The sequence below is a fragment of the Salarias fasciatus genome, chromosome 1, assembly GCF_902148845.1.
Source record: "Salarias fasciatus chromosome 1, fSalaFa1.1, whole genome shotgun sequence".
NCBI classification, from domain to species: Eukaryota; Metazoa; Chordata; class Actinopteri; order Blenniiformes; family Blenniidae; genus Salarias; species Salarias fasciatus.
In genome coordinates, this window is record NC_043745.1 from 24,416,152 (window position 1) to 24,439,708 (window position 23,557).

The window sequence follows — 23,557 nt, forward strand, 5'->3', positions numbered from 1 at the left end:
ATGACTTCAGTCCTGGGACACTGGGGTCGTACCCTCCAGTCTCTACAGCTTTCATAGAGTATGTGTGAAGGTGCACACACGTGTCCGTATCTGTGTGAGTGTGTGTGTGTGTGTGTGTTTTTTTTATTCAGTGTTTCTGTCCATTAGGAACTCGCATGTTCTTACTTTGGCAGAACGGTTGTAATCTCCTCTCAGATGGTTTATGCCACTAAAGGGAACAGATTACACAGGGTTTATTGACTCATGGCTCACCCCCTTACCCCCTCCCACTCTCCGAGCATCCTGTGGGTGTGCATTTGTGTGTCTGTTGGCGTGAGTGCCTGCTTGTGTGGGTCTGTGTGTGCGTGTGCGTGTGTGTGTGTGATTGTTGGTCGTATGGGTCAACACCTTCAGTCACAACTTTTAAAATCTGTACGAATTCAAGTGAAAAAAGTAAAGTAACTTTTCTTCTATATTTACTTGTCGAATGACTGAAATCAAGTTTAAAGTGTGTTTTATTTTCATCTGTTTCAGTTCTGTCATCGTCATGACATTGAACATACTTGATGTGATCGCTCCTGGGACCGAAGGCTGCGCCACACTGTGCGATTTTCGTCCTCTCCAGATGAGAGATAACACTTGTGAAAGAATCGTGGCGATATCTCTCTGAATCTAAATGGTCCTACATCGCACTATTACTCTGAGACCGGTTCAAGGACGGCCGTGGTCATGGTCTGTCACAACCTGCGATTGAATTCCAACACTGTCAGAAATTTTGGGTGATCATCTCACAGTGTGACTGCGGCTGCAGCCTATATCGACTAACTAATCAATAGAAATGCAGTATAAATCGATGTACTGATCGGGATGACAGTCATACTTTTTTCAAGATACAATTACAAAGTTGGCATCCCAAGTTGGCTTTTGATTCCGAGCCACGATCACGATCTCCGCTCATGCTTTGCTAGTTTCTTCTTCATGGATGGATGGCGTGCGCGTATGACGTTTAATTCTTGTGAATTCACATCGACTTGCGTTTTCATCACGCAGTCAACACACAGCACAGAGCAATCTGCACACAGCAAGCTCCATGTCATGCCCGACATTGTTAAGAATCATGTCGTACAGCAGAGGTCAAACTGAATCCCTCAAGGTCCAGCATCCTGCAGGTTTCAGGTGTTTCTCTGCTTCAGCACACCTGAATCTCTTGTTCATTTCATCCTCAAGCTTGTTAAAAAACCCAATCAGGAGCGTCTCATCGCAGGCAGCTGTGCTACAACTGGGGGAGACCTAAAGCATGCAGGATAGCGGCCTTCGATGACTGGAGTTCAACACGTGTTGGACTGTGTGGCGAGCTGTGAATTTATAAGACTGCTAAAATCCCACAGTTTGCAATATAGACTATATATAGACTTTATGTATTCACGAGTTTATTCCCAAGTCAACATGTAACGACACAACATGTAACGACCCCCAACGACACAACAGGGACTCAAACTGGACTCCTCACTATGAGATGAGAGTACAAACCACTCTCACGTCAGATCAACTTCTTATGTATTGTACTTATGGCCCTTCCAGGCCTTTTTAGTTTCATAACAAGCAGAACAATCTCCATCATCTTTGAAAGTGTATAGTGCTGGGTCAAGTATTTAATTTCATTCCAAATTGTTTTTGTCTTGAAATCATCCTGAAAGAAGAAGTGATGCTAAAAAAAACATCTGCATATCATCAGCATATAATTTTTTTTAACTTGGGATATTCTGATTGAAATGAACATGTCAACCTGTGCAACAAAGAAAACCCCAAAAAACAAACTTACTTTAGTTTTGTCATGATTATTGATTGATCTGAAAGTTTAAATGAGTCTCAGCATCAGCACAACACTCGTGCACATGTAGTGCATAAATCACTGTTCTTAATGAGTTTAGTGCACAGTGATGTGAAATTGTCTCTCCCACTGCTTCCTACTTAAGTTGTAACACAGTGCAGGTCTGCTTTCATGTGAAGTCGGGCCTAAATTGGGGGTTTGGTAATTACTGCTTAAGGATCCAGTTGGCAGCGGTCTTGTTAGCGGAGGCCGATCAGAGACTCATTGTCTGCGGTCAGCGTCAGATGCAGAGCAGCAGTGACTTTTAGAATCTGTGAGTCACACGTTCTCGGCCTCTGGTGTCTCTCGACCGTCACGATGGCTCACGGGAGGTTGACAAGACTGAATCCATCACTGCAGCCCCGCAAACAGAGAAGGACACAGCAGAGGGGATCCACGTTTATCTGACAGAGATCCCAATTTTTTTTTTCTTTTGCTTTCATTTCTCAAGCTTGAAACATTCATACATTGTCATTTTTTTTTGTCACGGTGATGTAACAACATCCAGTACAGCAACAGAACCTGTGAAGGAGCCTTCAAAATAAGTGGCGCTTTCAGGACAGCTCTTCCTCAGTGGTCATTTCGCTTTCTGCTCACTGTTTCACTAAAGTTAGATTAATAAGACAATAGGCTACTGCTAATGTGTTTTATCAAGTAGTCAGTGGTAAAACTTTAAGAATACATTTCAAAATAAAAGCTTCACAGTGTGTTGTCTTAATGAATGACACAAAGAAGTTACTTTTATGAATCAGGGTTCAAACTAGCCTCCTAACCAACAACTGACCCAAATAACCCGCAGTTCATGTTTCATGTTTCCCATTTTTAAATTTTGACTGAAGATGTTTCCATCCTGTGATTAAACACCACATGTGGTTCGAAAATGAAAAGAAACACTTAGCAGGAAAACAGCTTTTACCAGAACAGATTGAATTCTGTTTCTTGGATTGAAAAGTTGTAGCTGTTCCCTCTAATGTTGACTGCAGAAATATTTGATTTTTGTGGAGAGAAAAAAAAGTTAATGTATATTCTTTTATTAAATCAATATTTTACCATTGGATACTGTTATTGGCAAACAACTTGTAAGCAAAAGCAGAAATTGTAAACTGTTACTTTCAATAAAACGTGAACAAAAATGTCTTTTCAAGAAAGATGCACAGTGGAGTAGTGGTTCACACTCTCACCTCACAGAAAATATCCCTGGTTTGAGCCTGAGATTGATTATCTTTCCCTACAGATCTTGAATGTTGTTCATGTACATGAAAGTGTTTTTTCATTTGTACAGTCGAAAAAGATGACAATTGCTTTGGATGATGCATCGATAGATGTTTAGAATCGTCCGTTTAAAAAAAACAACAGACATGCTGTCAATCAGATGACAGACTATGTCAGTGTATTTTATTACAAATTCAAGGTTGTTGTCATGGTGAACACACTATTTTCTTTTACACAGCATCACTGCAATGATGTGAAACGCGGTAGGGGATCAAGCAGAAGTGCTGTCGTGGAAAAAGCTGCTGTCGTCTGAGGAGCCGGCTGTTTTGAAACCGGCCGTTGACCCACGCGCTGCCCTTCTCTCTGCAGGAGTCAGACGGCACTCGGAAACGGCCGCTGTCCCGCCTTGTGTGATACACGTCTATATGCCTAATCTGGTCTGTCCATCTGTCAGGCCTGTCTGGCCTAATCAGAGTCTTGATCCCACCACAGATTTTCAGTCCCGTCGTCCTCTGCCCAGGTGGCTTTCGAAGGGCTTACAGGCTTCCCGCCCAAAAATAACAACCTCTGAAATGTGTTTTCTTCTTTTTCTTTTTCCTCTCTCCTCACACTTGTGCAAGGATGTTTTGGGCCACCCAGCGTATTACTCATTTGTTTGGTTCTCCTGTAAGGGAGTGTCAGCGGGGTTATCTATATCAAGTAGGATGTGTCACGGCCCTCTTGTCACCACTTGTCCCCTGAAGTAGGAGGGGGGGGGACCCCGGAGCTAAATGATGCATGTTCATCGGCCGCCATCACTTCCAGCTGAACAGTCAGGCATTACGAATCAGTCAGGGCGACCTCTGAGCAATACTCTGACAGTGTCCCTCTGTCCTTTGTCCCTTTGCATTATGGTGGCTCTCCTTCAGCGTTTCAGTCCCTTTATATCCGCCTCGGCCTCTGGGCGCCGTGTTTCCTCGTGCTTTGTTTGCCTGTCTGCTCCCGTCGAGACTCCTCTGTCTTTTTTGCTCAAACTTTGATTTTCTCTCACCTCTGAGATGGAGTGTTTGTGCTCGTATGGAGTCGAAAATAAACCGGCTGTGAGAAAGCTTCTTTGAAATGGCCGCAGATATATAAACGGAAAGCGGAGTTATTTCAGACGCGCTGATGTTACCCTTCTGGGTGGGAATACTCACTGAAACGATGTGATCATATCGCTGGTGTGTGTTTGTGTGTGTGTGTGATATTTACTGCTCAAGTAGAGCTGTCAGGACACGATGAGACACACCTGCTTTATCCCTACTTGCTATAACATATAACCTGTGAGGTAACAGAGTTTGATCACCGTTGTGCGCTGCGTTTCCAGGCTCCAATAACACACCTCACCAGTTTAAAATTAAAGCTCTCCTGTGCCCATTTTGACACTTAATAGTCTTCCACACAACATGACACCAGGGAGGCATCCTTTCAGGATCGCAAGGAAAATAAGCATTTTTTTTTTTCAGAACAGGGTGAAATCAACTATGGTAGAAGGTAAATGTTAATGAAATTTCATAGCATTATGAAGAATCTACAGTATAATGCAAAACAGGAGAGAATATTAAAAGGCTTTGTTTAAAATACTGCATTTATTGTTAAAAACCCACTTATGACTTGAACTACTGTATATTTACTGTTCATGCTGTAATATTTCTACCTTAAAAACTAAACGCTTCCCGTCACCCTTTGTTGTTATTCCTCATGGCAGCCTATGCGATGAACATCTGCAAATTAGCAATAGGTAGTATATTATTCTGCTCTTTAAGATGATTTCGCAGCAGTTGCTGCCACTGATGCCACCTGGCAGTGTTATTATTGACCCAGATTCCCACCATCACACCAGATGCTACTACAACCCCTGTAGTATAATCTAATGACACAGCTAAAGAGAGCAAATGACTAATAATATCACATGAATATTGTTCCAAGTCTTCCTTATTGTACGATGTTGCGAGGTCAGACAGAGGTGTAAGACATGAAGTGGTCCATTTCAGCTGGTTTTGGACTGAGGGCCTTTCTGAGTTTGCATGTTCTTCCAAAGTCTACGTGTGTTTTCCTTTGGTGACTTCATCTTATCCACTGGCTTGTTTGTAAGTTTGCCCTGTAACCTGGCCGGGATGTGTCCTTCCTTCACCCATAGCCAGCTGGGCTCGGTTCCAGCGCCCGGCCACTGTAATCTGGATAAAGCGCTATGGAAGATAGGTGGACGGATAAGGTGGTGTTTTTTTTTTTTCCCCTGAGCTTATCATAGAGCTGCAGCTGCTCCAGCGTTGATTCTCTCCATTTATTAGTCTGAACTGAAGAAAAAGTTTGCAAGTAAAATCTGCTCTTGTGTCTTGTGACACAATGAAGCTGCAGCATTAAGTTTTAAGAATATTAAGTAGAAGCTCTACTCTCTCAGCCATTCAGTGTCTGTTTAATAGATTTTAAACATGTAACTTGTGTTTTTTTTTGTTTAGATAGTCTTGTTCAGGCATCATGAATCTGTGCACATTGTGAATCTATTATGCTTATTGGTATATTGCGCATTTAAAGAGCAACTTTCCACCTTACAGTCATGAGAGCTGTATAACTCCTGCTCAGAACTTCCCAGTCATAACAAGCTAATTCGATGCTGTTAATGTTTTTTCTCCATTCACACTACAATTGTTCAAAGCGTCTTTAAATTTTAGGCAAACATTATAATTTTATAACTTCAACTTGTGTCGACCGAGCAATCCTAGCTGCTGACAAACTCCATGTGAAATGTTTGATAATTCATACACACTTAATTTGGAGGCTGTGGTGGGAGGGTTTCATCATCTGCTCTCTGCAAAGCTAAAAAAAAACAAAAAAAACTGCCTTTTACTGACAGTTTTTTGGCATATCATGTCAACTACCCCATAAATGTTCTTGTTTTAATGGACTTCTTTAAATTTCATGACCTGTATAGAAAGTGTGTTTTGTTTGAATTCTAAACACTAGAATATGATGCCGTGTGGATACGGGAATCGATAAATCAGTCAAGCTGCAACATTCAGATGTTTGTGGGACTGTAGGATGAGGTGATATTTAGCACTGCCAGTGATCATCAAACCAGGGCAGGAGGGAGATTCTCTATTTTGGGCTCAAGTTTCATGTAATATTCATATATTTCACCTCTCGCTGCAGTTCGTGTCTAATGTGGGCTGTTTTCTCTTTGTGATTTTTCCTGTAAGACGCCGCTATTATCTGTTGTTAGATCGAGGGGGTCACTCGGAATACGACAGCCTGCTTGTGAATGCTTCCATATTTCTCCAGAGGCAGCGAAAAGTGAAACAAACTTCAGTCTGCACAGACAGCCACAGTGCGTCCGATCCACCAGTGAACACAGCTCGGTGTATTTTTCTAAAATCCTGCAGCCTCACTAGATAAATCATTCATAGGAGAGCTACAAGTGAGAAGTCGTTGTTTTGTTTGCTTTGTTGTTCTTCATAGCTTCAACATTTGCAAGTCGTTTATGCAGTTGCTTTGGACCAGAAAGGAAGCGTTTTCAAGTCACAAACAGACACATCTGGGAAATTTAAACAAGCGTAACCTGAAAAAATTCACACATTCAAATGGAAAACATCCAAACTCCCCACAGAAACGGATCAAGTCAAAGTCAAGCTGAAATGGTCTCGCTTCGAGTCAAGAGTGCAAACCAGGTGGAGATTTTTGTGCAAATTGATGCTTTTTGTCAGCTATTATAAAGGGTATTTTTTTATGTGTGAGGCAAACGGTGTGAAATGTGCTCTTAGAGTTAATAGGCGTGAGCGTCACTCTCAACGAGTGACGGTTCTCTTCTACGTTAATAAAGTAGCTTCAGCCACTATGCAGAGGAGATCAATTTAATCTCCCCACATAGTAAAAAGATATTCCTCTGAAAGGAGGGATGCCCAGACCAGATATGTGGGGGGGGGGGGGGCGTCGGGTGGGGTGCATCCCTTCCCAGCAAATCGCTCCCTTGTGCTCATCACTCGCAGGAAATTTGAAGCAGTGATGCTATAAACCGTCGAGCCAAGTACCCCTGATTCATTAGTTCCTCATCTGTGATGTTATCTGATCAGCAGGCTGAGCTACAGGTTGTAAACCATAAGGCAGATCCAGCCCCCCAACAACCCCCCCCACCCCCAGGCGGCGACGCTTCATTGTTCGATCCACAAAGCTTCATAAGCTGCTGTTGGATGTGTGAATGAAATCCCCTCGTCGAGGTGGGATTATAGAGACCAAAACTAGGCTTCTCTACACTCTGTATGATTGTTTTCTGACTAAATCTCCGTCAGGTACCGGGCACAGCGCACAAATCCATTTTAGTGGTGCAATTTGGTACTCTCACAGAGAGTCAGTGGATGAATTCCCTTTGAACTTTTTCATGTGGTCTTCATGACCGGGCCAAGCTCATTTTCGGTTGTTCGTTTATTCTTCAGTTCTTAAGTGTAAAAGTAAGAACATCAACAAACACATCATGACCCACAAAGCAACACAAGAAATGTCACAATAAATAATCTGTCCTTAACGTGGCAATGCATCTCTTATCATTGGAGATTCTTTACTTTCTATTGTGCCTTATTTAAATTCATTTGTAGGATGAGCTAAAAAATATTTCATCTTTTTTTTTATTTGACCCAAATACATTGTTAACAAGGTTGTCTTAACTTTCAAATTAAATTGCATAATTTGAAATGTGTTGTATTTTACTGCTACTTCACAGGGTTTTTATGTTGTTTTGTCAGATGTAACGCATCAAAACTTCCTTGTATAAAACCACATTTCCCCCTGTGTTTTAATTGTGCTCGTGTCAGTTGGGAAATACAAAGCTGGTGTCAGCGCTTCTCAGGAACATAGTTATCTCTTACTGTATTGTCATGTTTTCTTCAGACACACTGTGTGTCTGTGAGCTATCCAGAGTCCAGCAGGGCACAGTGCCTACCGCTCCGTCTGGATGAAGCATTCTTTCATGAGAACAACCGAGAAGTAAATGATGTGTTGAGTCAACATGGTTGTATGAACGGAAGCAGATACGATTCAAATTCTTCAGGCTGTTTGTCGTAACAGAAGACGTCTCTGCAGAGACGCTGTGCAGCTCTAATACACCATACTGCCTTTGATACTTTTCTTTCTAGATTTTTTTTTTTTTTTTTTGTGAGAATGAAGTTGTTGCTTCAAAAAGGGGATTTGAGAAATTCCTAAAAAGCAGTTTGTATTGAATTTAATGAAGTGTGTTGCCATCAAGTTTCACGGCCTCAATTAGGTCTTAAGTTACTGTTTCTGTTTTTTATTGAAGTTTTGATCGATACACACATTATAGAAATCTATATCCTTTGTGGCACATAAAGGTAAAGGCACCGTGTATCGACAGGGCTTCAGGTCTATTTGCAGACAGTAAGTGCTTACTGTAAATGCTGTGACAATACTGGAACAAACACCCAGCTACAGGTCGTCAGCAGTATTGTACAACAGTGGAAACAACAGAGCCTTTCAACACGGAGAAACACGCAAATAATGACAATGATTCCGTTTTGGAAAACACTTAACAGTGATTGCAGTGATGACAGGACAGAAATCGACCCTGTCAGCAAACAAACAGAGAATCCATTCACGAACACATTCTCATTCATTTCACAACCGGTTGGCCCCAAAGTGCATTAAATCAGGGGTTTCCAACCTTAATTTCTCAGAAGCCACCCCAGCTTACCTCTAAAAATAACTTCCTTCAAAATAAACATTACACAGTTCAGCCGGCTTGCTCTAGATTTTGGAACATGTCTTACTTTGGTTTTCTTGATCATCTCCAAAGGAAACATTAGATTAAAACGCCTTGTGCTAATGATAAGGGGGGGGCATTACCCAGGCTGGGAACCACTGTTAGTCAGTCAGTAAAATGAAGGATTCATGAATCTTTGTTTGTTTGTTTGTGTGGCATCACCATTAGTTTAATAGAGCAGATGTAGTGTTTTACATCTTTTTTTAATGTGTTTATTTTGTAGCTTGTCATGGCTGAAATAAAAGTTTGGCTAGAAAAATGTCAGTCTATGGAAGCCTTCACATGCGATCCAGAGAGCAGAGAGAGATTGACAGGCTGTCAGTAGGTTTATTTTTTTCCATAAGACTGTCATGTACCATCAACACCCTCTAATACTTTGGTACAAGGCTTTGATTGACGACTTGTCATTATGATGCATCAGCAGCACAACAAGCAGCCCGTCTCCTCTTTCCAAGGCATGAAATGTGAATCCTGAGCAGAACCCGGCTTTCCTCCGGCCACAACCACTGACTATTTATTTTCATTTGTGAGTCTTGATTATTAATCTAAGATTGAAGTTGTTGGCGGGTGGCTGACACCACTGAATAATGTTGATGCATGTTAAAAACGGAAACGTAGATGTTTGGTAAAGCACATACATACATGACAACACCCTGCCGACTTTCACATGGCACAGTGTGGCAGACACAAAATATCTCCAAACACATAGATAATTAGTAAATTGCTGCAGCCGAAGATCTCTGTAGTGGCATTTCTCTGTAATATGACTCAACATCCATTACGTCACATGTAGCCTACATATCGCCATCCTCCTTAAGAAACTGTGAGATCCATTTGTATTTACTTTTTATGAACTTTGTGAAGCATGCATTTGAAACGTGTTGAAATTGTAATGAGTCTTCCCCTGCACTTCACCTCAGATTACCTCGGAAATCCCTCCCGTTTGCAGCCATTCATGTAAGAAGCCAAGCAGCTTCATAGTGGCTTAATAATAGAAGACAAGTGGATGCTCCATACCTAGTTTCCATCTGCAGGCTACCCACTGACATTCAGCCCAATTATTTACACTTGCCTGAATGCCACTACAGCCAACAGGAGGAATTGTCCTTTTAAAAGTAAAAACAGCAAGAGGAAAGTTATGTCACTTTCTTCCTCGGGGTATCTTTATGTTTTCCTTCAGATTTGCTGCAGTGCCTATGAGCGCTGTGTGTAATGTGGGTTGGTCTTGGGAGAAATCGTCTTCGTTGGAACACTGTGGGATTTTTTTGAATGTGGTTACATCAGGTTGTTGAGCCCACGAGCAATGCAACATCAGGAACTTTCAAGATGTTCAGAAATACACAGAAGTATTTTGCGTTGAGCAATGAACACACTTTGGTTCCACTGTCTCTGTAGAATTTGCATGTTCTTCAGGGACAGTCTAGTTGTTTCCTGGCTGAGACTTGTTGTGGTTATTTGTTTGTTTGATTGGTGACTGCTTTGTGTACCTTACTTTAAACCAGAGTAATTGAGTGACGTTCTTATCGGATAGGTGTGTGAAACTGATAAGCTCTATTGACTGTAGCATCGTTTGTGTGGAGCGTCTTGGAACACAGATTTGATGTGTTTTCGCCAGAATGATGAGACTTCATGTTTCTGCTGAAGCTCTAAGAGACAATCCAAACACCTATATACCCTATCGATGGACTTTTTCACAGGCCGTTTGTGACTGCCATTGGTTCCTCTGCATGCTGGTATCATCAAAACTAAACGTCACCAAATCATTAAGATAAATCTGTCTAAGTGCTAAAATACTTTGAGGTGAATTTTACTAACTCTGGTTGTAAACATACATTTTTTTTAGGTTCACTTATAAATCAACCGACTACTAAAACGTCTTACTAGCTGTGCAGTGTTTCAACTAATTTTCTGATTGAGATGACTGTTTTTGTCTTCAGCAGCTCTCAAAGGACGTATATTTGTCTTTAGCTGTTTAAAGCTACTATATATTCCCCAGCTCACTCCCTTTCTCCTGTATCACACACTGTTTATCAGAGCTGAATAAGATGCGAGACTAAATCAAAACGGACCAACTGTGTATATTTTATTCATACTGATTAATGCAGTTCTAACTACCTTGAATATTGTGTGCTCCCTGTAGTAATGTTGTATTCTGTAATGGGTTTTTTAAGTGGGAGAAACTCGGTAAATATGGCGTAATTTACAGAAAAAACTTGAACTTAAATTAATAATGAGCTTTTCCGCAGACATTATTCTCCATCAGTGCATGTTCTCGAGGTCAGCTTTGTTAAAAAGTGCTGCCATCACTGCCCGATCTTGTATCCTTCTGACTTGTTGTGGTTCTTTCTGTTGTTGGTGGCGCCTTCATTCGATTTGTCTCTCTGTTGCAGGGTAACACCCCAGGATGGAGATACATCCCCATCAGGTGCTCCCGGGTGTTCAGGGCCCGCAGGTGCTACCGGTGGCGCCAGCGCAATGGCAATGGCTGCCACCTCCACCCTGTCCTTACCCATGAGCCAGGGCAAACCCTCCCTGCGTCGCATCAAAGGCCGCATTCACCGCAGCAAGAGCCTGGACAGCATCGACCTGCTGGACTCCAATGTAAGCCTCACTTTCAACTAAAACTGCACAAAAACAGCACAGAGTGTACCGTACAAAGGCTAAAAGTTATTCTTTTCAATAGTGAAAACTCTTTATATACTTTTGTTTTTACCAAACACTTACATAATGCATTGATATTTAATTTACTTTGACAGGAAAGTTATAAAGTTATTCAAATATATGAAAAAAAAAAATGTAATGCCTTTTATGTCTAAAAGCTACAAAACTTTGATAGCTATTTTTTTGTTCTAATTTCTTTGCTTTATTGCACTAGAGATAGATGGACTTTTAAAGGCAAAGACTCAGCAAGGGTACATTGAAATTATATTTTCCTGTCTATATTTATAAAACATTTTTTTTATTATACCATTTTAAACTCTCATATTGACTATAAACTGCGATTACACCTATGAAGTTACAGTTGCCACCGTTTGTGTGATCACTGCATGTCCTGCAAGTCCAAATTGTTGGTTAATCCTCACGGTTTCGTTCAGATTTAACATTTACCCAAGCTACAGTACTAACACATACGCACATACTCACGCACATGCAAATGACCTTCGGTTATGCAATATTTCTTTGGTTTTCAAATGAGCAGACTTTAACACATTCAGTACGCCTCTGTCTCTCTCTCCCTCGCTCTCTCTCTCTCTCTCTCTCTCTCTCTCTCTCTCTCTCTCTCTCTCTCTCTCTCTCTCTCTCTCTATGACTGGTTTATTCTCATGAAAAGTATTAATCTGATAAATGATTGGGTAAGCTGCTTGGACCTAAAACCCCTTCCTAACTCTGGGATTGTCCATTGAGCTGAGAACTGCCTTGGCCCACTCACTCCTCTAGTCAACTTGTGTGTGTGTGTGTGTGTGTGTGTGTGTGTGTGTGTGTGTGTGTGTGTGTGTGTGTGTGTGTGTGTGTGTGTGTGTGTGTGTGTGTGTGTGTTTGAGTAATGTGAGCAGTTTGGTATTTGGAAAAGCAACCAACGGTTTTATGATGTAAAAGCATGCCAACCTGCTACTAATGCATGCTTGGTAAGGCTGTTTTTTTTTTTTTTTTTTGCGACATGGGACCACAGTAGACGCACAAATAAATCTCTCCCTCCCCTGCTCAGAATGAGTGAACGTGTGTCTGTCTCTCACTTTCTTTATGTCTCGACGCCGTGCAGACGTCTCCTTTAATAAATGTTCGCAGTGTGATGTTTCCTCGTCCACCCCCGTCTTCCCTCCTGATGTTGACAGTCCACAGTGTGTATGTGTGCGTGTGTGTGTTTTCAGGGTGTGGGTCTCACGTGGGTGTTTACTGTATTAGACATTCTTAATTGAGACAGGCCCGGTGGTGTCTGCATCAGGAGTCGCTGTTTGCCGCCCCCCGCCCCCCCCCTGCACAGGAGCCGGCGTGCCCGAGTCGGCCTCGTTCAGATTACATTTGAGGCTCGGCAGCGTTCGCAGTTCACACGAGTGAATCCATTATTGATGTGAAGGAGGGTGGAAGGTGGACGGAGGAAGTCGTCAGGGTGGAGGTGACAGTCCGGGGTTTGAGATGACAAAGCACAGCTTCGCTAACCCGAACGATGAGGCAGGCCCACGTGCACACACACACGCACACACACACATACACACCGGCATGCGTGATTGACGGCCAGCATGAAGTTTCCTGTCAGTTTCTAATTCTGTGACAGGGGTGAAAATATCTCATAGATTTTTAAAACAACCTTGAGTGCTCTGCTGCTTAATACTTGGCAGTGAGCCGTCTGACCTAAATCGGATGGGGGTTTTTTTTCCCCCCCTACCTTGCCGACATTGGCTGAACGAGGAGCAGAGGTGGGTTTTACTGGAGCTGTAGAGACAGATGGTGAATGAAACTTAGATGTGACTTTCCTGTTATGTCATCTGAAAAAAAAAAACAAAAAAAACAAACCAGAATCTCGTAGCACTCTTGGCAACACGCGTCGTGTCAAGTGGCAAATGCATTGTTCAGCTGTTTCAGGGGACAAAAATAGCGCTGTGAGACTCAGAGAGGGAAATATCTGCTTGTCATCGTTTCACACCAAAACTGAAACTGCGTCTTTCATTATGGTGACTGACCGAGCTGATGAGCAGGTAACATGTGAGCAAACTGACTGAGAAACTGGCTGTTCGAGCATCTGATTAGAAACCTCCAAGAGAGACTTATGGACAGAGTTTATAACACAGGTGGACACATTTGTAGCACTGAGACTTGAAATGAAGAAGCCAAATTATAAAACTAAGACTGATTAAAGCTCGCTGCGAAAGTTGAAATAGTCCTACTTGAGGTAACGCGGGAAGTGGGGTGAAGGGGAGCTGGAGTCTGAGCTGACCCCGCCTGAGGCAGGGTGTGAAGGCAGGATGGACCCCTGGAAGTTGGCTGTCCGTCACAGGTGTACACAGAAACACGCCTTGGAACAATTTCAAGTCTCTGCTTAACCTGGAAACCATGTTTTTTTGACTGCAGACAGTAAGCGGGAATGCCCAGAGAAAGGATGGATATGCATCAAACTGTGTCATGTTTTATAATACTGTAAGTATTTTTTAAAAAAAATTACAATATAATTTAGTTGCTGTGTTTTTAACCGTTTTGCAGCAGCATTATAATGCAAATTTCTGGAAAGTATTTCTATTTCTGTGCAGAATGTTTATGGATTTCCTAGTCAGTTAAGTGCATGTCCAGGCTGAAAATCAGACCCTGACAGATCAACACACTTTGTGTTAAGTCTCCTCTTTGGCTTAAATAATATGTTGCCATTTTCTTTTTCTTACACAGTAGTTTGGCGAAGGGGGAAATTATAACAATTTACTAAGCCAATTGGACAATGGAAGCAACAATTTAGCCAACTATTTAGCCTCCATTCAGCTGAACTGACACCATACAAAACCTGTGTTCATAATTAATGAATGTGCTCTGTATTTGTTCATTTCCTGCTAATGATCAGCCCCAGTTAGGCCCATTAACCACACAGCAGTCAAAAGAACAACAGTAGCCTTTAAGGCCTGAGAGATCAACACTGGGCAGCATCTCCAACACAAAGAGCCCTGTTCATTGAAGAGTTGATTAAAAAAAAAAAGCATCTCATTTCCAAAAGAGATTTAACCCTTTGTTGGGAAAGTGAGAATATTTGATAACTTATGAAATTCTTCTTGAATGTCAGTGATTTCAGCCAGTTTCAAACTTTCCCAGAGATTTATGATGACACGTTGACATAATTCTCAAACATGAACCATTTCAAAAGAGTGCCCTGTGAGGGGTTCAGTCAAGGCTTGAGTAATTGTTTTGTCTCATGTAAAAGGTGAGATTGCTATTTGTTGGCTGTCGTTTTATCTGGTGTGAGCCTCGTGTTTCCTGATCTGTCAGCAGAAGCTGTTGTGTACAGTGACGAGACTACAGCAGGAACTATTTCAGGCCTCGCCGAAGGAAGTCTGGAGTTGAACAAAAAGTCAGCCTGGAAGAGACGCTTCACAGATTTTTTTCTTTAAAGTCGATCCATCAGCAGGAATAGTGTTGAAACGCATCCTCAAGAGAACCAGAGAAATGAAGTAAGACTCCTTTTCTGTTTCTTCCCAGCATATCTCTATCTCAGCTAAAACATGAGATCCTAACAGTGAATCTCTGAGCTTAGAGAACGTGCCATATTCAGCCAAGTTCAAAGTTCACATCTTACTCTTCGGTATGGATTCTCAATTACGTCTCTCTGTTCCCATCAAATATGAAGACATGCAGACTAAAAAAAGAGCCCGGTATACATTTCTGTGTTCATGTATCAGTATCACATGCTGGGAACATACTATACAAATACAGTAGTGCCACGCTCGGCTGTGGACCATCACAACATTTCTATGAGTGTACGTTTGAACATGAATAATTGATGGAAGAAATGATCTACTTCATAATGCAGTGTTTTTCTTTCTTTCACTCGCAGCTATTTTTGTCTGATGAAAAAAAAAAAAAACAAGTCTGTGAAGGCTACAGAGAGGAGAATCTGTAAAGTCCGTTGTTAAACTGGGCGAACTCATCTGGGATTTTCGCCATTATTTATTCAATACAGACCAAAAGTGTCTCTATTTGTCTTCTAATGCAAAGCAGCTGCCAATGTCTACTTCACTGTGGAGGGGAGGATTGATTCCTTACAGCACTGCCAGTGATGGATGTGCACAGGCATGTGTGTCGCTGTGAAGTGTGACCCGATATGCAGAGTCCTTGAGCTGAAAGTACAGTGTGTTTTGATGAGATCCATTAGGTCGTGCCTCATTGTCGGACTCGGGTTTGATTCCCAGTTGACTCTGCTGCCTTGAGACGTTACTGCGCTACTTAATCTGTCTGGAAAAGACAACAAGGTTATTCGGAAAGGTTTGAAATCCTAGTTGGGGTCGAGCTTATTTGAGACAATTTTAAATATTTGTTTTTTTCAGCTGTTTCAAAAAGATTTCGACAAGCTATCAGGCAAATTTTTGTGGCGTTAAGGATTCAGGCGAGGTATTTGTGGACTGGTTGCAAATCATACACACTCACATTCCATACAAGGTAATTAGGGCCTTGTTTACACAACAACAGAGCCACAGAAGGTGCAATATGGGTGAACATGGAAACTCCAAAGCTGCCCTGGAGTCAAACTGGGGATATTCTTGCTATGAGGCCGGAGTATCAGTGACTACATGACCGTGCAGCCCTGTACCCTCGTTATGCTCTATAAATATTCTGTTAGGAACTTAGTGAATGTATGGATTTATTGATTACATTTGATTTGCAGTGGCCCCCATCATTTAAAATGTGCTTTGTCTTGTTTAAGATTCAAATCTATTCTCACAACATTCGCCTCTATTATAGACAAACATATAAAAAACAGCTCAGCTGGTTAAAGAAAGAAGGATCCTGGGAGTTTAGAGCTCTGATGCCTTGGAGCAGGTCTTGTTTAAATAGGTGCTTTAAAATAGTACTGGGAGGAGCAATAACAGCGTGCTTTAATTTTGGAAGAATTTGTAGGAATCAAGGTCGCCCATTTCTTGATTTTCATATGAAATCATTAATCAAAGCAAAGGCTTATCCTTTGCATCACGAAGTACTAACATGTCACGATCACAGATGTAAATGTGATTCTTCACTGTGACTGCAAATGGAGAACACATTACATTTTTACTTTTGATTCCAAGTGAACAACATTTTGTTAAATTGACCTAGAAAGCACATTTTTACCACTTCAACAGTTATTTACTCGATCAATCTCATTAAGTCTTACTTCGACATCAATGTTTGAGAGCAACTAGGGTTCAGTGTTTTTCTACAGACACTTTGAAACACAGACAGGGAGAGGTGGGAATCAAACTGCTATTATTATGAAAAAGAGATGATCCACACTTCCAAGTGAACCATAACTACCCCCATAATAAAATGTTTTTCAAACTAAAATCCCGATTAAAACTCGCTTCCAGCTTCATTGTGTGTTTAATTTTGGCTTAGTCTTTACTTCTTTTCTTTTCCTCCCATGCACCCAACCATCAAAGAGCCAAAAACAATACAAAGCACTAACACACCTACTGAGTACTGGGCTGTGTAATCATCTCTGTACACACAGACTGGGACCACCAAGAAAAGAAGGAAAAGAGTGTCATGAATTCTTCATTAGAGATAAAAGGACAAAAATAGTCTTTCAAACACTGTCGATACAATACTTTCGTTATATGACATGGGCGTGTCCTCACAGTTTTCCCTGTTTGTCGACTGGTTTTGTCATTTTGCTGTCAATTTTTTCAAAATGATAAACCACTCTTGCTATGTTTACTTTGCAATGCTTGGTGTGTGAGACGATCAAAGAGCGTTGCCTACTTTTTTTTTCTTCGCCTAATAACTGGAAGGTAGTTAATTAAATTCTATATCAAGTGTGTTTACAGTGGGAATGGTTTGATTTCAGGCTCATGATTTCTGTTTGGAGACTGAGTCTTTTCTTCATGCTTACTTTCAGTCTTCCTCCATAATATGGTCCTGGTGAATGTGTGCCTTTATCACTTTATGTCCGTGCGTTGGCCCAGTGATAAACTGCCGATCGGTCTCCAGGATATGGCCTGGCTTTCGCCCAGTGTCAGCTGGGATTGGCTCCAGCCTCCTGTAACCTTAAGAAGGTCAAAAGCAAGTATATAAGATACGTGGACGCAAGCACTCAGGTTTCTTGTAGATGTCAGCTCGGATGCACAGTGTGATGTTAAAAACAGATTTTCAGGGAGTCATTTGAAAGTTCCGTACCATCAGTATTCATCCAGCTTCCAGACCTTTAGATTATTGTGTCAATATCCAGCTGATTGTCTACCGACACTGGTTGTCATTTATTATGTGTGGAAGCAGACTTCTCAATGTTCTGCTGGTGTCCAAACACTCTAACTGCGACTGACAGAGAGAGAGAGAGAGAGAGAGTGGAAAAGAGAGATTAGAGAACAGAGTGACGAGTGCGAGGGAGGAGTGGAGGTTATGACACGGATGGCCGACATGAGGAATGAGGGAATGGTTTGACAGCAGGGTGCAGGATGTTTCGATTAGATGAATATATTTTCAGTGGATAGACAGGAGGCTCTGCGAACACCTTATAACTCATTCTGCTTGTCCCTTGTTCTCAAGGCGCAGCTGCACAAAATTACATTCCACATACGAGTCGTTCATCTTACCTGAGCTGCAACAGGCGCCTGAAAATATTCTTACAACCAACATGTTGTGTGTTTGCTGGTCCAAATTACTAAAGATCTGTCCATGTTTGTAACGCTCTCACAGAGGCACGTGGTCACAGTGACTGTATGCTTGCATAAGCTGGAGATATATGATGGGATAAGGAGAGAGCTGCACAGAAAGTCAGTGAGACCATGCTTCTGCTCCTTCTTTACCTGCCTCTAGGGGCAGCACTGATACTGTTATTGCTGGCAGAAGGACATAAATCCAAATGCAGCCCTATATTGTTATATATGACACTCCTCCAGTATTGACTTAATAATCATATCAGTGGCAGTGCTGTACACAATAAAATGAACATTAGCCTAAGGAGAAAATACATAATTGCTTGATGGGAGGTTATACGGTATATCTGCATGTCTATTAAATTGATAAGGGTCATTGATGTTTTCCTTGCTTGTTGAACTGCACAGAAGAACATTCTTTGAAAGATTACCATCTTTCCTCATCGGAAGGACAGCGGCTTTTTATTATTATTGTCTCACTTCACTGAGTCACAGGTTGGCTGCAAAAACAAATCGTGTCACAACATAAAGCCAAGATCATCCATCCATCTTCCATCCAGCTTCATTCCGTTCAGGGTCGCAGGGCACTGGAGCCCATCGTGTCTGACTATGGTAAATACAGGGAGCATCCTGGGCAGGTTTCCTCAGATAGTCACACTCATATTCACACATGCAGACAATTTTAGCTTCACCAATTAACCTCGAATGTGTGTTTTCTGACTACTGTGGTGCTGACACCTCAGTACAGTTACAACTATTATTGCATTTTTGGTCACGTGGAGGACAGTATCAATGTAATTTTCTGAGTGTTTTACTGAATATCTCTCTGTTCCACTAAATGTCAGTGTAAAATAACACAGCGTCTTTCATCTGAGCGCTGTAATGACCGACTCGGTGCTCATTGTTAAGCCGCTGTGCTCTCATTACTGCATCATTAAGAACAGTTTTAATTCACATTTCCCTACCCTTAGCTATTCTGCTGTTCAATTAGTGTTTCTACTTTTGATACTTACCAAGACTCCTGCTGGCAACACAGTAGTTTATGTTATCTTAGCTTTGCTTTTACTCGAATGAAAGGTCCTACCGGACATCTGGGATATTAAGTGAATCCTCTCGTTAACTGCATTCACCATTAACCAGCAGCAAATCCATAGGCCTCAGTACTCGGGTCCCCTGTGGCTTTCATTTTGATGGTAGTGATTCATTAGCTTTTTAAAGAACCGTACATGAAGCCCTCTGCATAATGACACGCTCCCTGCCCCTCATGTTCGCTCGTCCTGTGGCACTATGCATTTGTAATGTCAAGCAGGCAAGGGCAGGCAGGATCAATGTTGGTTCTATAGATAGATGAAGCGATGATCTATGACATCCACAGCAGCAGCATGAAAGTGAGAAGGCCTTATTTAACACGGGGTCGTATGGAACCGTTCACATTAAATTAAATTAATCAATCACTCTGGCTTCGCAGGGTGTGTATGTGCGTGCAGCCGGTGTGAGATCTTTGCAAGAAGTGGCCAAAAGGGACGCCTGCCCACGCGCATCTGCAGGAAGTGTGTCTTCATATTAGTATGACCGGCGGTCCGCCGTCCTCTGCGTGATATTGATTGGTCGCATTAGGGAGCCTGTGGGTCAGCGTTTCTTAAACAGGGACAGAAGAAGATGGAGAGGGTCGGAAAGGAAGGTGCAAACCAGTTAGGAAGACATGTGAGGAGTACAATGAGTATGACAATGAGATGGCAGGACTGACACAAGGAGGGGCATCTCTGGCTTCGCTTTACTCACGTGAGCTCCAGCTCACCGGCTCCGCCCCTTCGCCGCCTTACAGTATTGATTCGACGTGCTACAGCCGGTTAAAGATGACCTATTGTCCCCACCGCCGCGCTCTTTGTTTACAGCATATTAATACAAATGTTTGCTCACAGCCGCGTGAAGGTAACCGTCAATACTGAATGAATAATAGTAAGCACCGTGCCGGCGCCACGGTGTTTACCTAATTGAGCAGAGGAATTCATGTATTGATCTCATCACACCAGCTGAGCGGGCGGCGCTCGCAGCGACACGTGCCGCGTCCCCTTTTCCTTTTGTTCCGCTCACTCCTCAAGGTGCCAGATAAGCTTTCATTTAGTCACAGCAACATGTAATTCTCTAATTAGATATTTAACAGCGCCGATGACTGACAGTGTTTCCTCGGTGACCTTCAGTCTCTCGCTCTGTTTGATGTAATTTTAGCTTTGCCTTCACATCCGTCCCTGTTTGGGTCCCTGCGCTGTTCGAGCTCCATTTCTGGCCTCCGAGTTGAAATGTTTTGCTCTGAATAATTTATCACACTTAAGAGCAATTACAACACCTTGTAGTCTTGAGTCGAATTTCACTAAACAGCGCTGTAATTCCACTTATTCTGGAGCAGTTTTGTGTGTGGAATCGTGTGCCGCCGTGACGGGATCCCTGTGCTGTGTCAGCTGTGAGCGTGCGGCGGATGACTCCCGCGCGATGAGACGACTTGGGTTATGAAAAGAGATGATTGGGTTAATTTATGACTCAAACATTCATCTTGTGCCACGTGGCCTCGGCAGTGGAGGACCGGTCGGGCGAGATGGGATGGATCCCCAGCCGCTCAGAGTTTAGGCCCCATCCTGTTTCCATGGCAACACAATTACTTTGCCCCCCGGTTGTGGGAGGTTATGGTGATAATGCACACAGGTTAATGTGAGTAGGCAGTATTTTTTTTCCTGCTGAGAGTGCGCCGAGTGAAACAGTAGTCATAGTGTGACTGCCGATGTTATCTTGACCTCAAGCTGATTATTGGGTTGTTACTATTCCAGTGATGAGAGAATATTATAGATCAGTACTTCAGTCGTATCGGAAAAGACAGAGAATGCAAATAAAGCAGAAAATTCTTTGTAATCTGTAAGTAGTGTAATTTTTTTTTTAATTTTCAAGCATAAAATAATTGATCAGCTTTATTGGTTATTTTTGATGCCACAATTCAGATATTGATTAAAATGATACAAAGCATCACAGTTCTTAATAAATGTGTAAATTTAGCTGAAATATCATCAGTCCTTCCCTCCATCTTTATACATGCTGCATCCAACTTTGGGTTATGGGGCACTGGAGCCGATCCCAGCAGAGGCAGAGGACACCATGGACAGATTACAGCTCATCACAGTGCAAACACAACAGGACAGTCGCACACTCACATTCACTCACATTCACTCACACTGACTCACATTCAGAGTCACCAACTAACCAGGGCGACTAGAGAGAACCCATGCATGTGAGAACATGCACACGTCACCTAAAAAGCGTAATCCTTCATGGATCAATAAAATTATAGTGATAATCATAGTGAGCAAATGGTGCAGCCCAAATTTGATTTGTTGATTGTCTTTACTCCAAAATGACACAGAATACATTACATGCCCTTCAGGAGGTGTTTTGTTAATATTTCCTCTTTTAAGTGAACTTAAAGATGATGGCATAATTTGTGAGACTTCATTTCCATCAAAATGTTTAATTATGATTGGAAGTGTTTCATTTGAATTTCAAAAAAGGCGTGAAATCATTTTGGGCTGCCTGTGTGTCATTTTAAAAGTGTAGTATCTCCATTAATAAGACAGTGTAGTCTTCACTACCTGATATCAAATTGGAGGATTATAGAACTGGAAATGTTAACATTTTCAGGATCAGATTTGGAGCTGTCTTTACTTTTTACACTTTAATTTTACATAAAAATCTAATCGAATACGTCTTTTTGGAGAATACTTCAACATTCATAAAATCAATAGAAAGTTTTCATATGAATGAAAGATACAGGAATAGAATATCAAATATGTAGATTTGTTGAGTGTAATCAAACACAATGACAGCACATGCATATAAATATAACATTTTTTTCCGTGTCGTAGCATTGGTTTTTCTGTTAAATAAATCCTCTTTGGTGGGCTATAAATCATGATTTTTTTGTAGAGAATGACAGTCTTCTTTGTCAAACTTATCTAATGACTTTGTTATATCAGTGAAAGTACAGACCGTAGTGTCTCCTCTGTCCCTACACTCCATATATTCTGTCCTTTCAACAATGTCAGTCCCCCCCCCAGTGCCACATGTACACAGAACGATCTCTCTGTCTCTAACCTTTCCCACCATGCGGGCACCTCCAGGGGCTCCCATTTCACGTTTGACTTTTATTTTCCCTCTCAACTAAATTGACCACCAGAAACGTGAAACTTTGGCAAGTGAGACGCCCCCGAGGGGGTGAGACCTGATGCCAACCTGTGCTCTGGCGTCGTGGCGACCGTCTGCAGAGAGGCGTCAGCTGACACAATACAATTTTTAAAAAGCGAAAACACAAAAGGAAGTAAAGGGGATAATCCGAGCCGGCGGTTGCAGGGGGACCTGGGCGTGTTTGTCTTTTCGCCTGTCGCGGCACGTGTGCGTCTGTGTCCGTCTTTGTGTGTGCGTGCCTCGGGAGGACGGCTTGCTCGGGGACAAAGGGGCTCTCAGGATGGATTCGTCAGTAGCCAGGGGCTGTGCTGCGCACCATTAGGATCAAGGTTGCTATTTCAGGATGCTACCTGCTGAGGGATGTACTCTGCTCACGGTTTTGATGGCCCCTCCGCCCAAGTCCATTAAACAAGGCCGAGGCGGTCCGTGTTGCTGCTGAGCACCTGGCGCCGGGCCTGGATCCACAAACTGACCACTTCACTGACTTTAGCTCTTATCATTGTATTTTTAAAACACCACGACTTTATTTTCATGGACGTTATGGCGTTTAACTTATACTCATCTCAACCATCAACCTCAGGTCAGATTATTGTACTGGAGAGTACCTGATACCTTTCTGTCTTCATCAGAGTGTCCGTCCTCAGGCCTGACCTTTCACAGAGTTACGTAACTTCTCACTTTACTTTAGGCAGCAGCGGTACAGGGAGTGAAGCCACAGTTTCTCCTGCTGCTGTGTGTTGATTGGTGGATTAACAGCTTTTACCACAATATTTACAATGATGCTTGTGTCTCTACTTAACCCTCATAATTGGATTAATTTTATATCTACATAGTTAGAATATTCAATGACATGCAATGAGCGTGTGCACAAGATAACTGTGGCATATATATGAGTATTTTTTTTAATTTACTGTATTTAGGGAGATTGTTGTATGTGAAAATGTCATTTTTTGACGACATTTTACTTTTACTCTCAACATATGAACACAGCTTTGTGTTGTACCTGCACACCTCCGACCCATATGAGGATGAACATAAAGTAAAAAGAAATCATTTTTGTTTTTTACTTGAGTACAGTGTGTAAATAAACATGTGGTATGTTTTTGAATTTTGTGTGATTGGGCTTGATTGTACAGAGATATTGGGGTGACCCTGATAGTTACA

The 23,557-nt window shown here is 42.0% G+C and overlaps 1 protein-coding gene across 7 annotated transcripts in view; it reads left to right on the forward strand.

Annotated features, from left to right (window-relative positions):
* tjp1a (tight junction protein 1a) overlaps positions 1-23,557 on the forward strand; it is a 94,116-nt gene that overhangs the window by 6,656 nt on the left and 63,903 nt on the right. For all 7 annotated transcript variants that reach the window (XM_030094354.1, XM_030094366.1, XM_030094374.1 and 4 more), the window contains exon 2: positions 11,234-11,444. In XM_030094354.1, the coding sequence (XP_029950214.1) occupies positions 11,234-11,444 (211 nt within the window). The remainder of the gene's footprint in view (positions 1-11,233; positions 11,445-23,557) is intronic.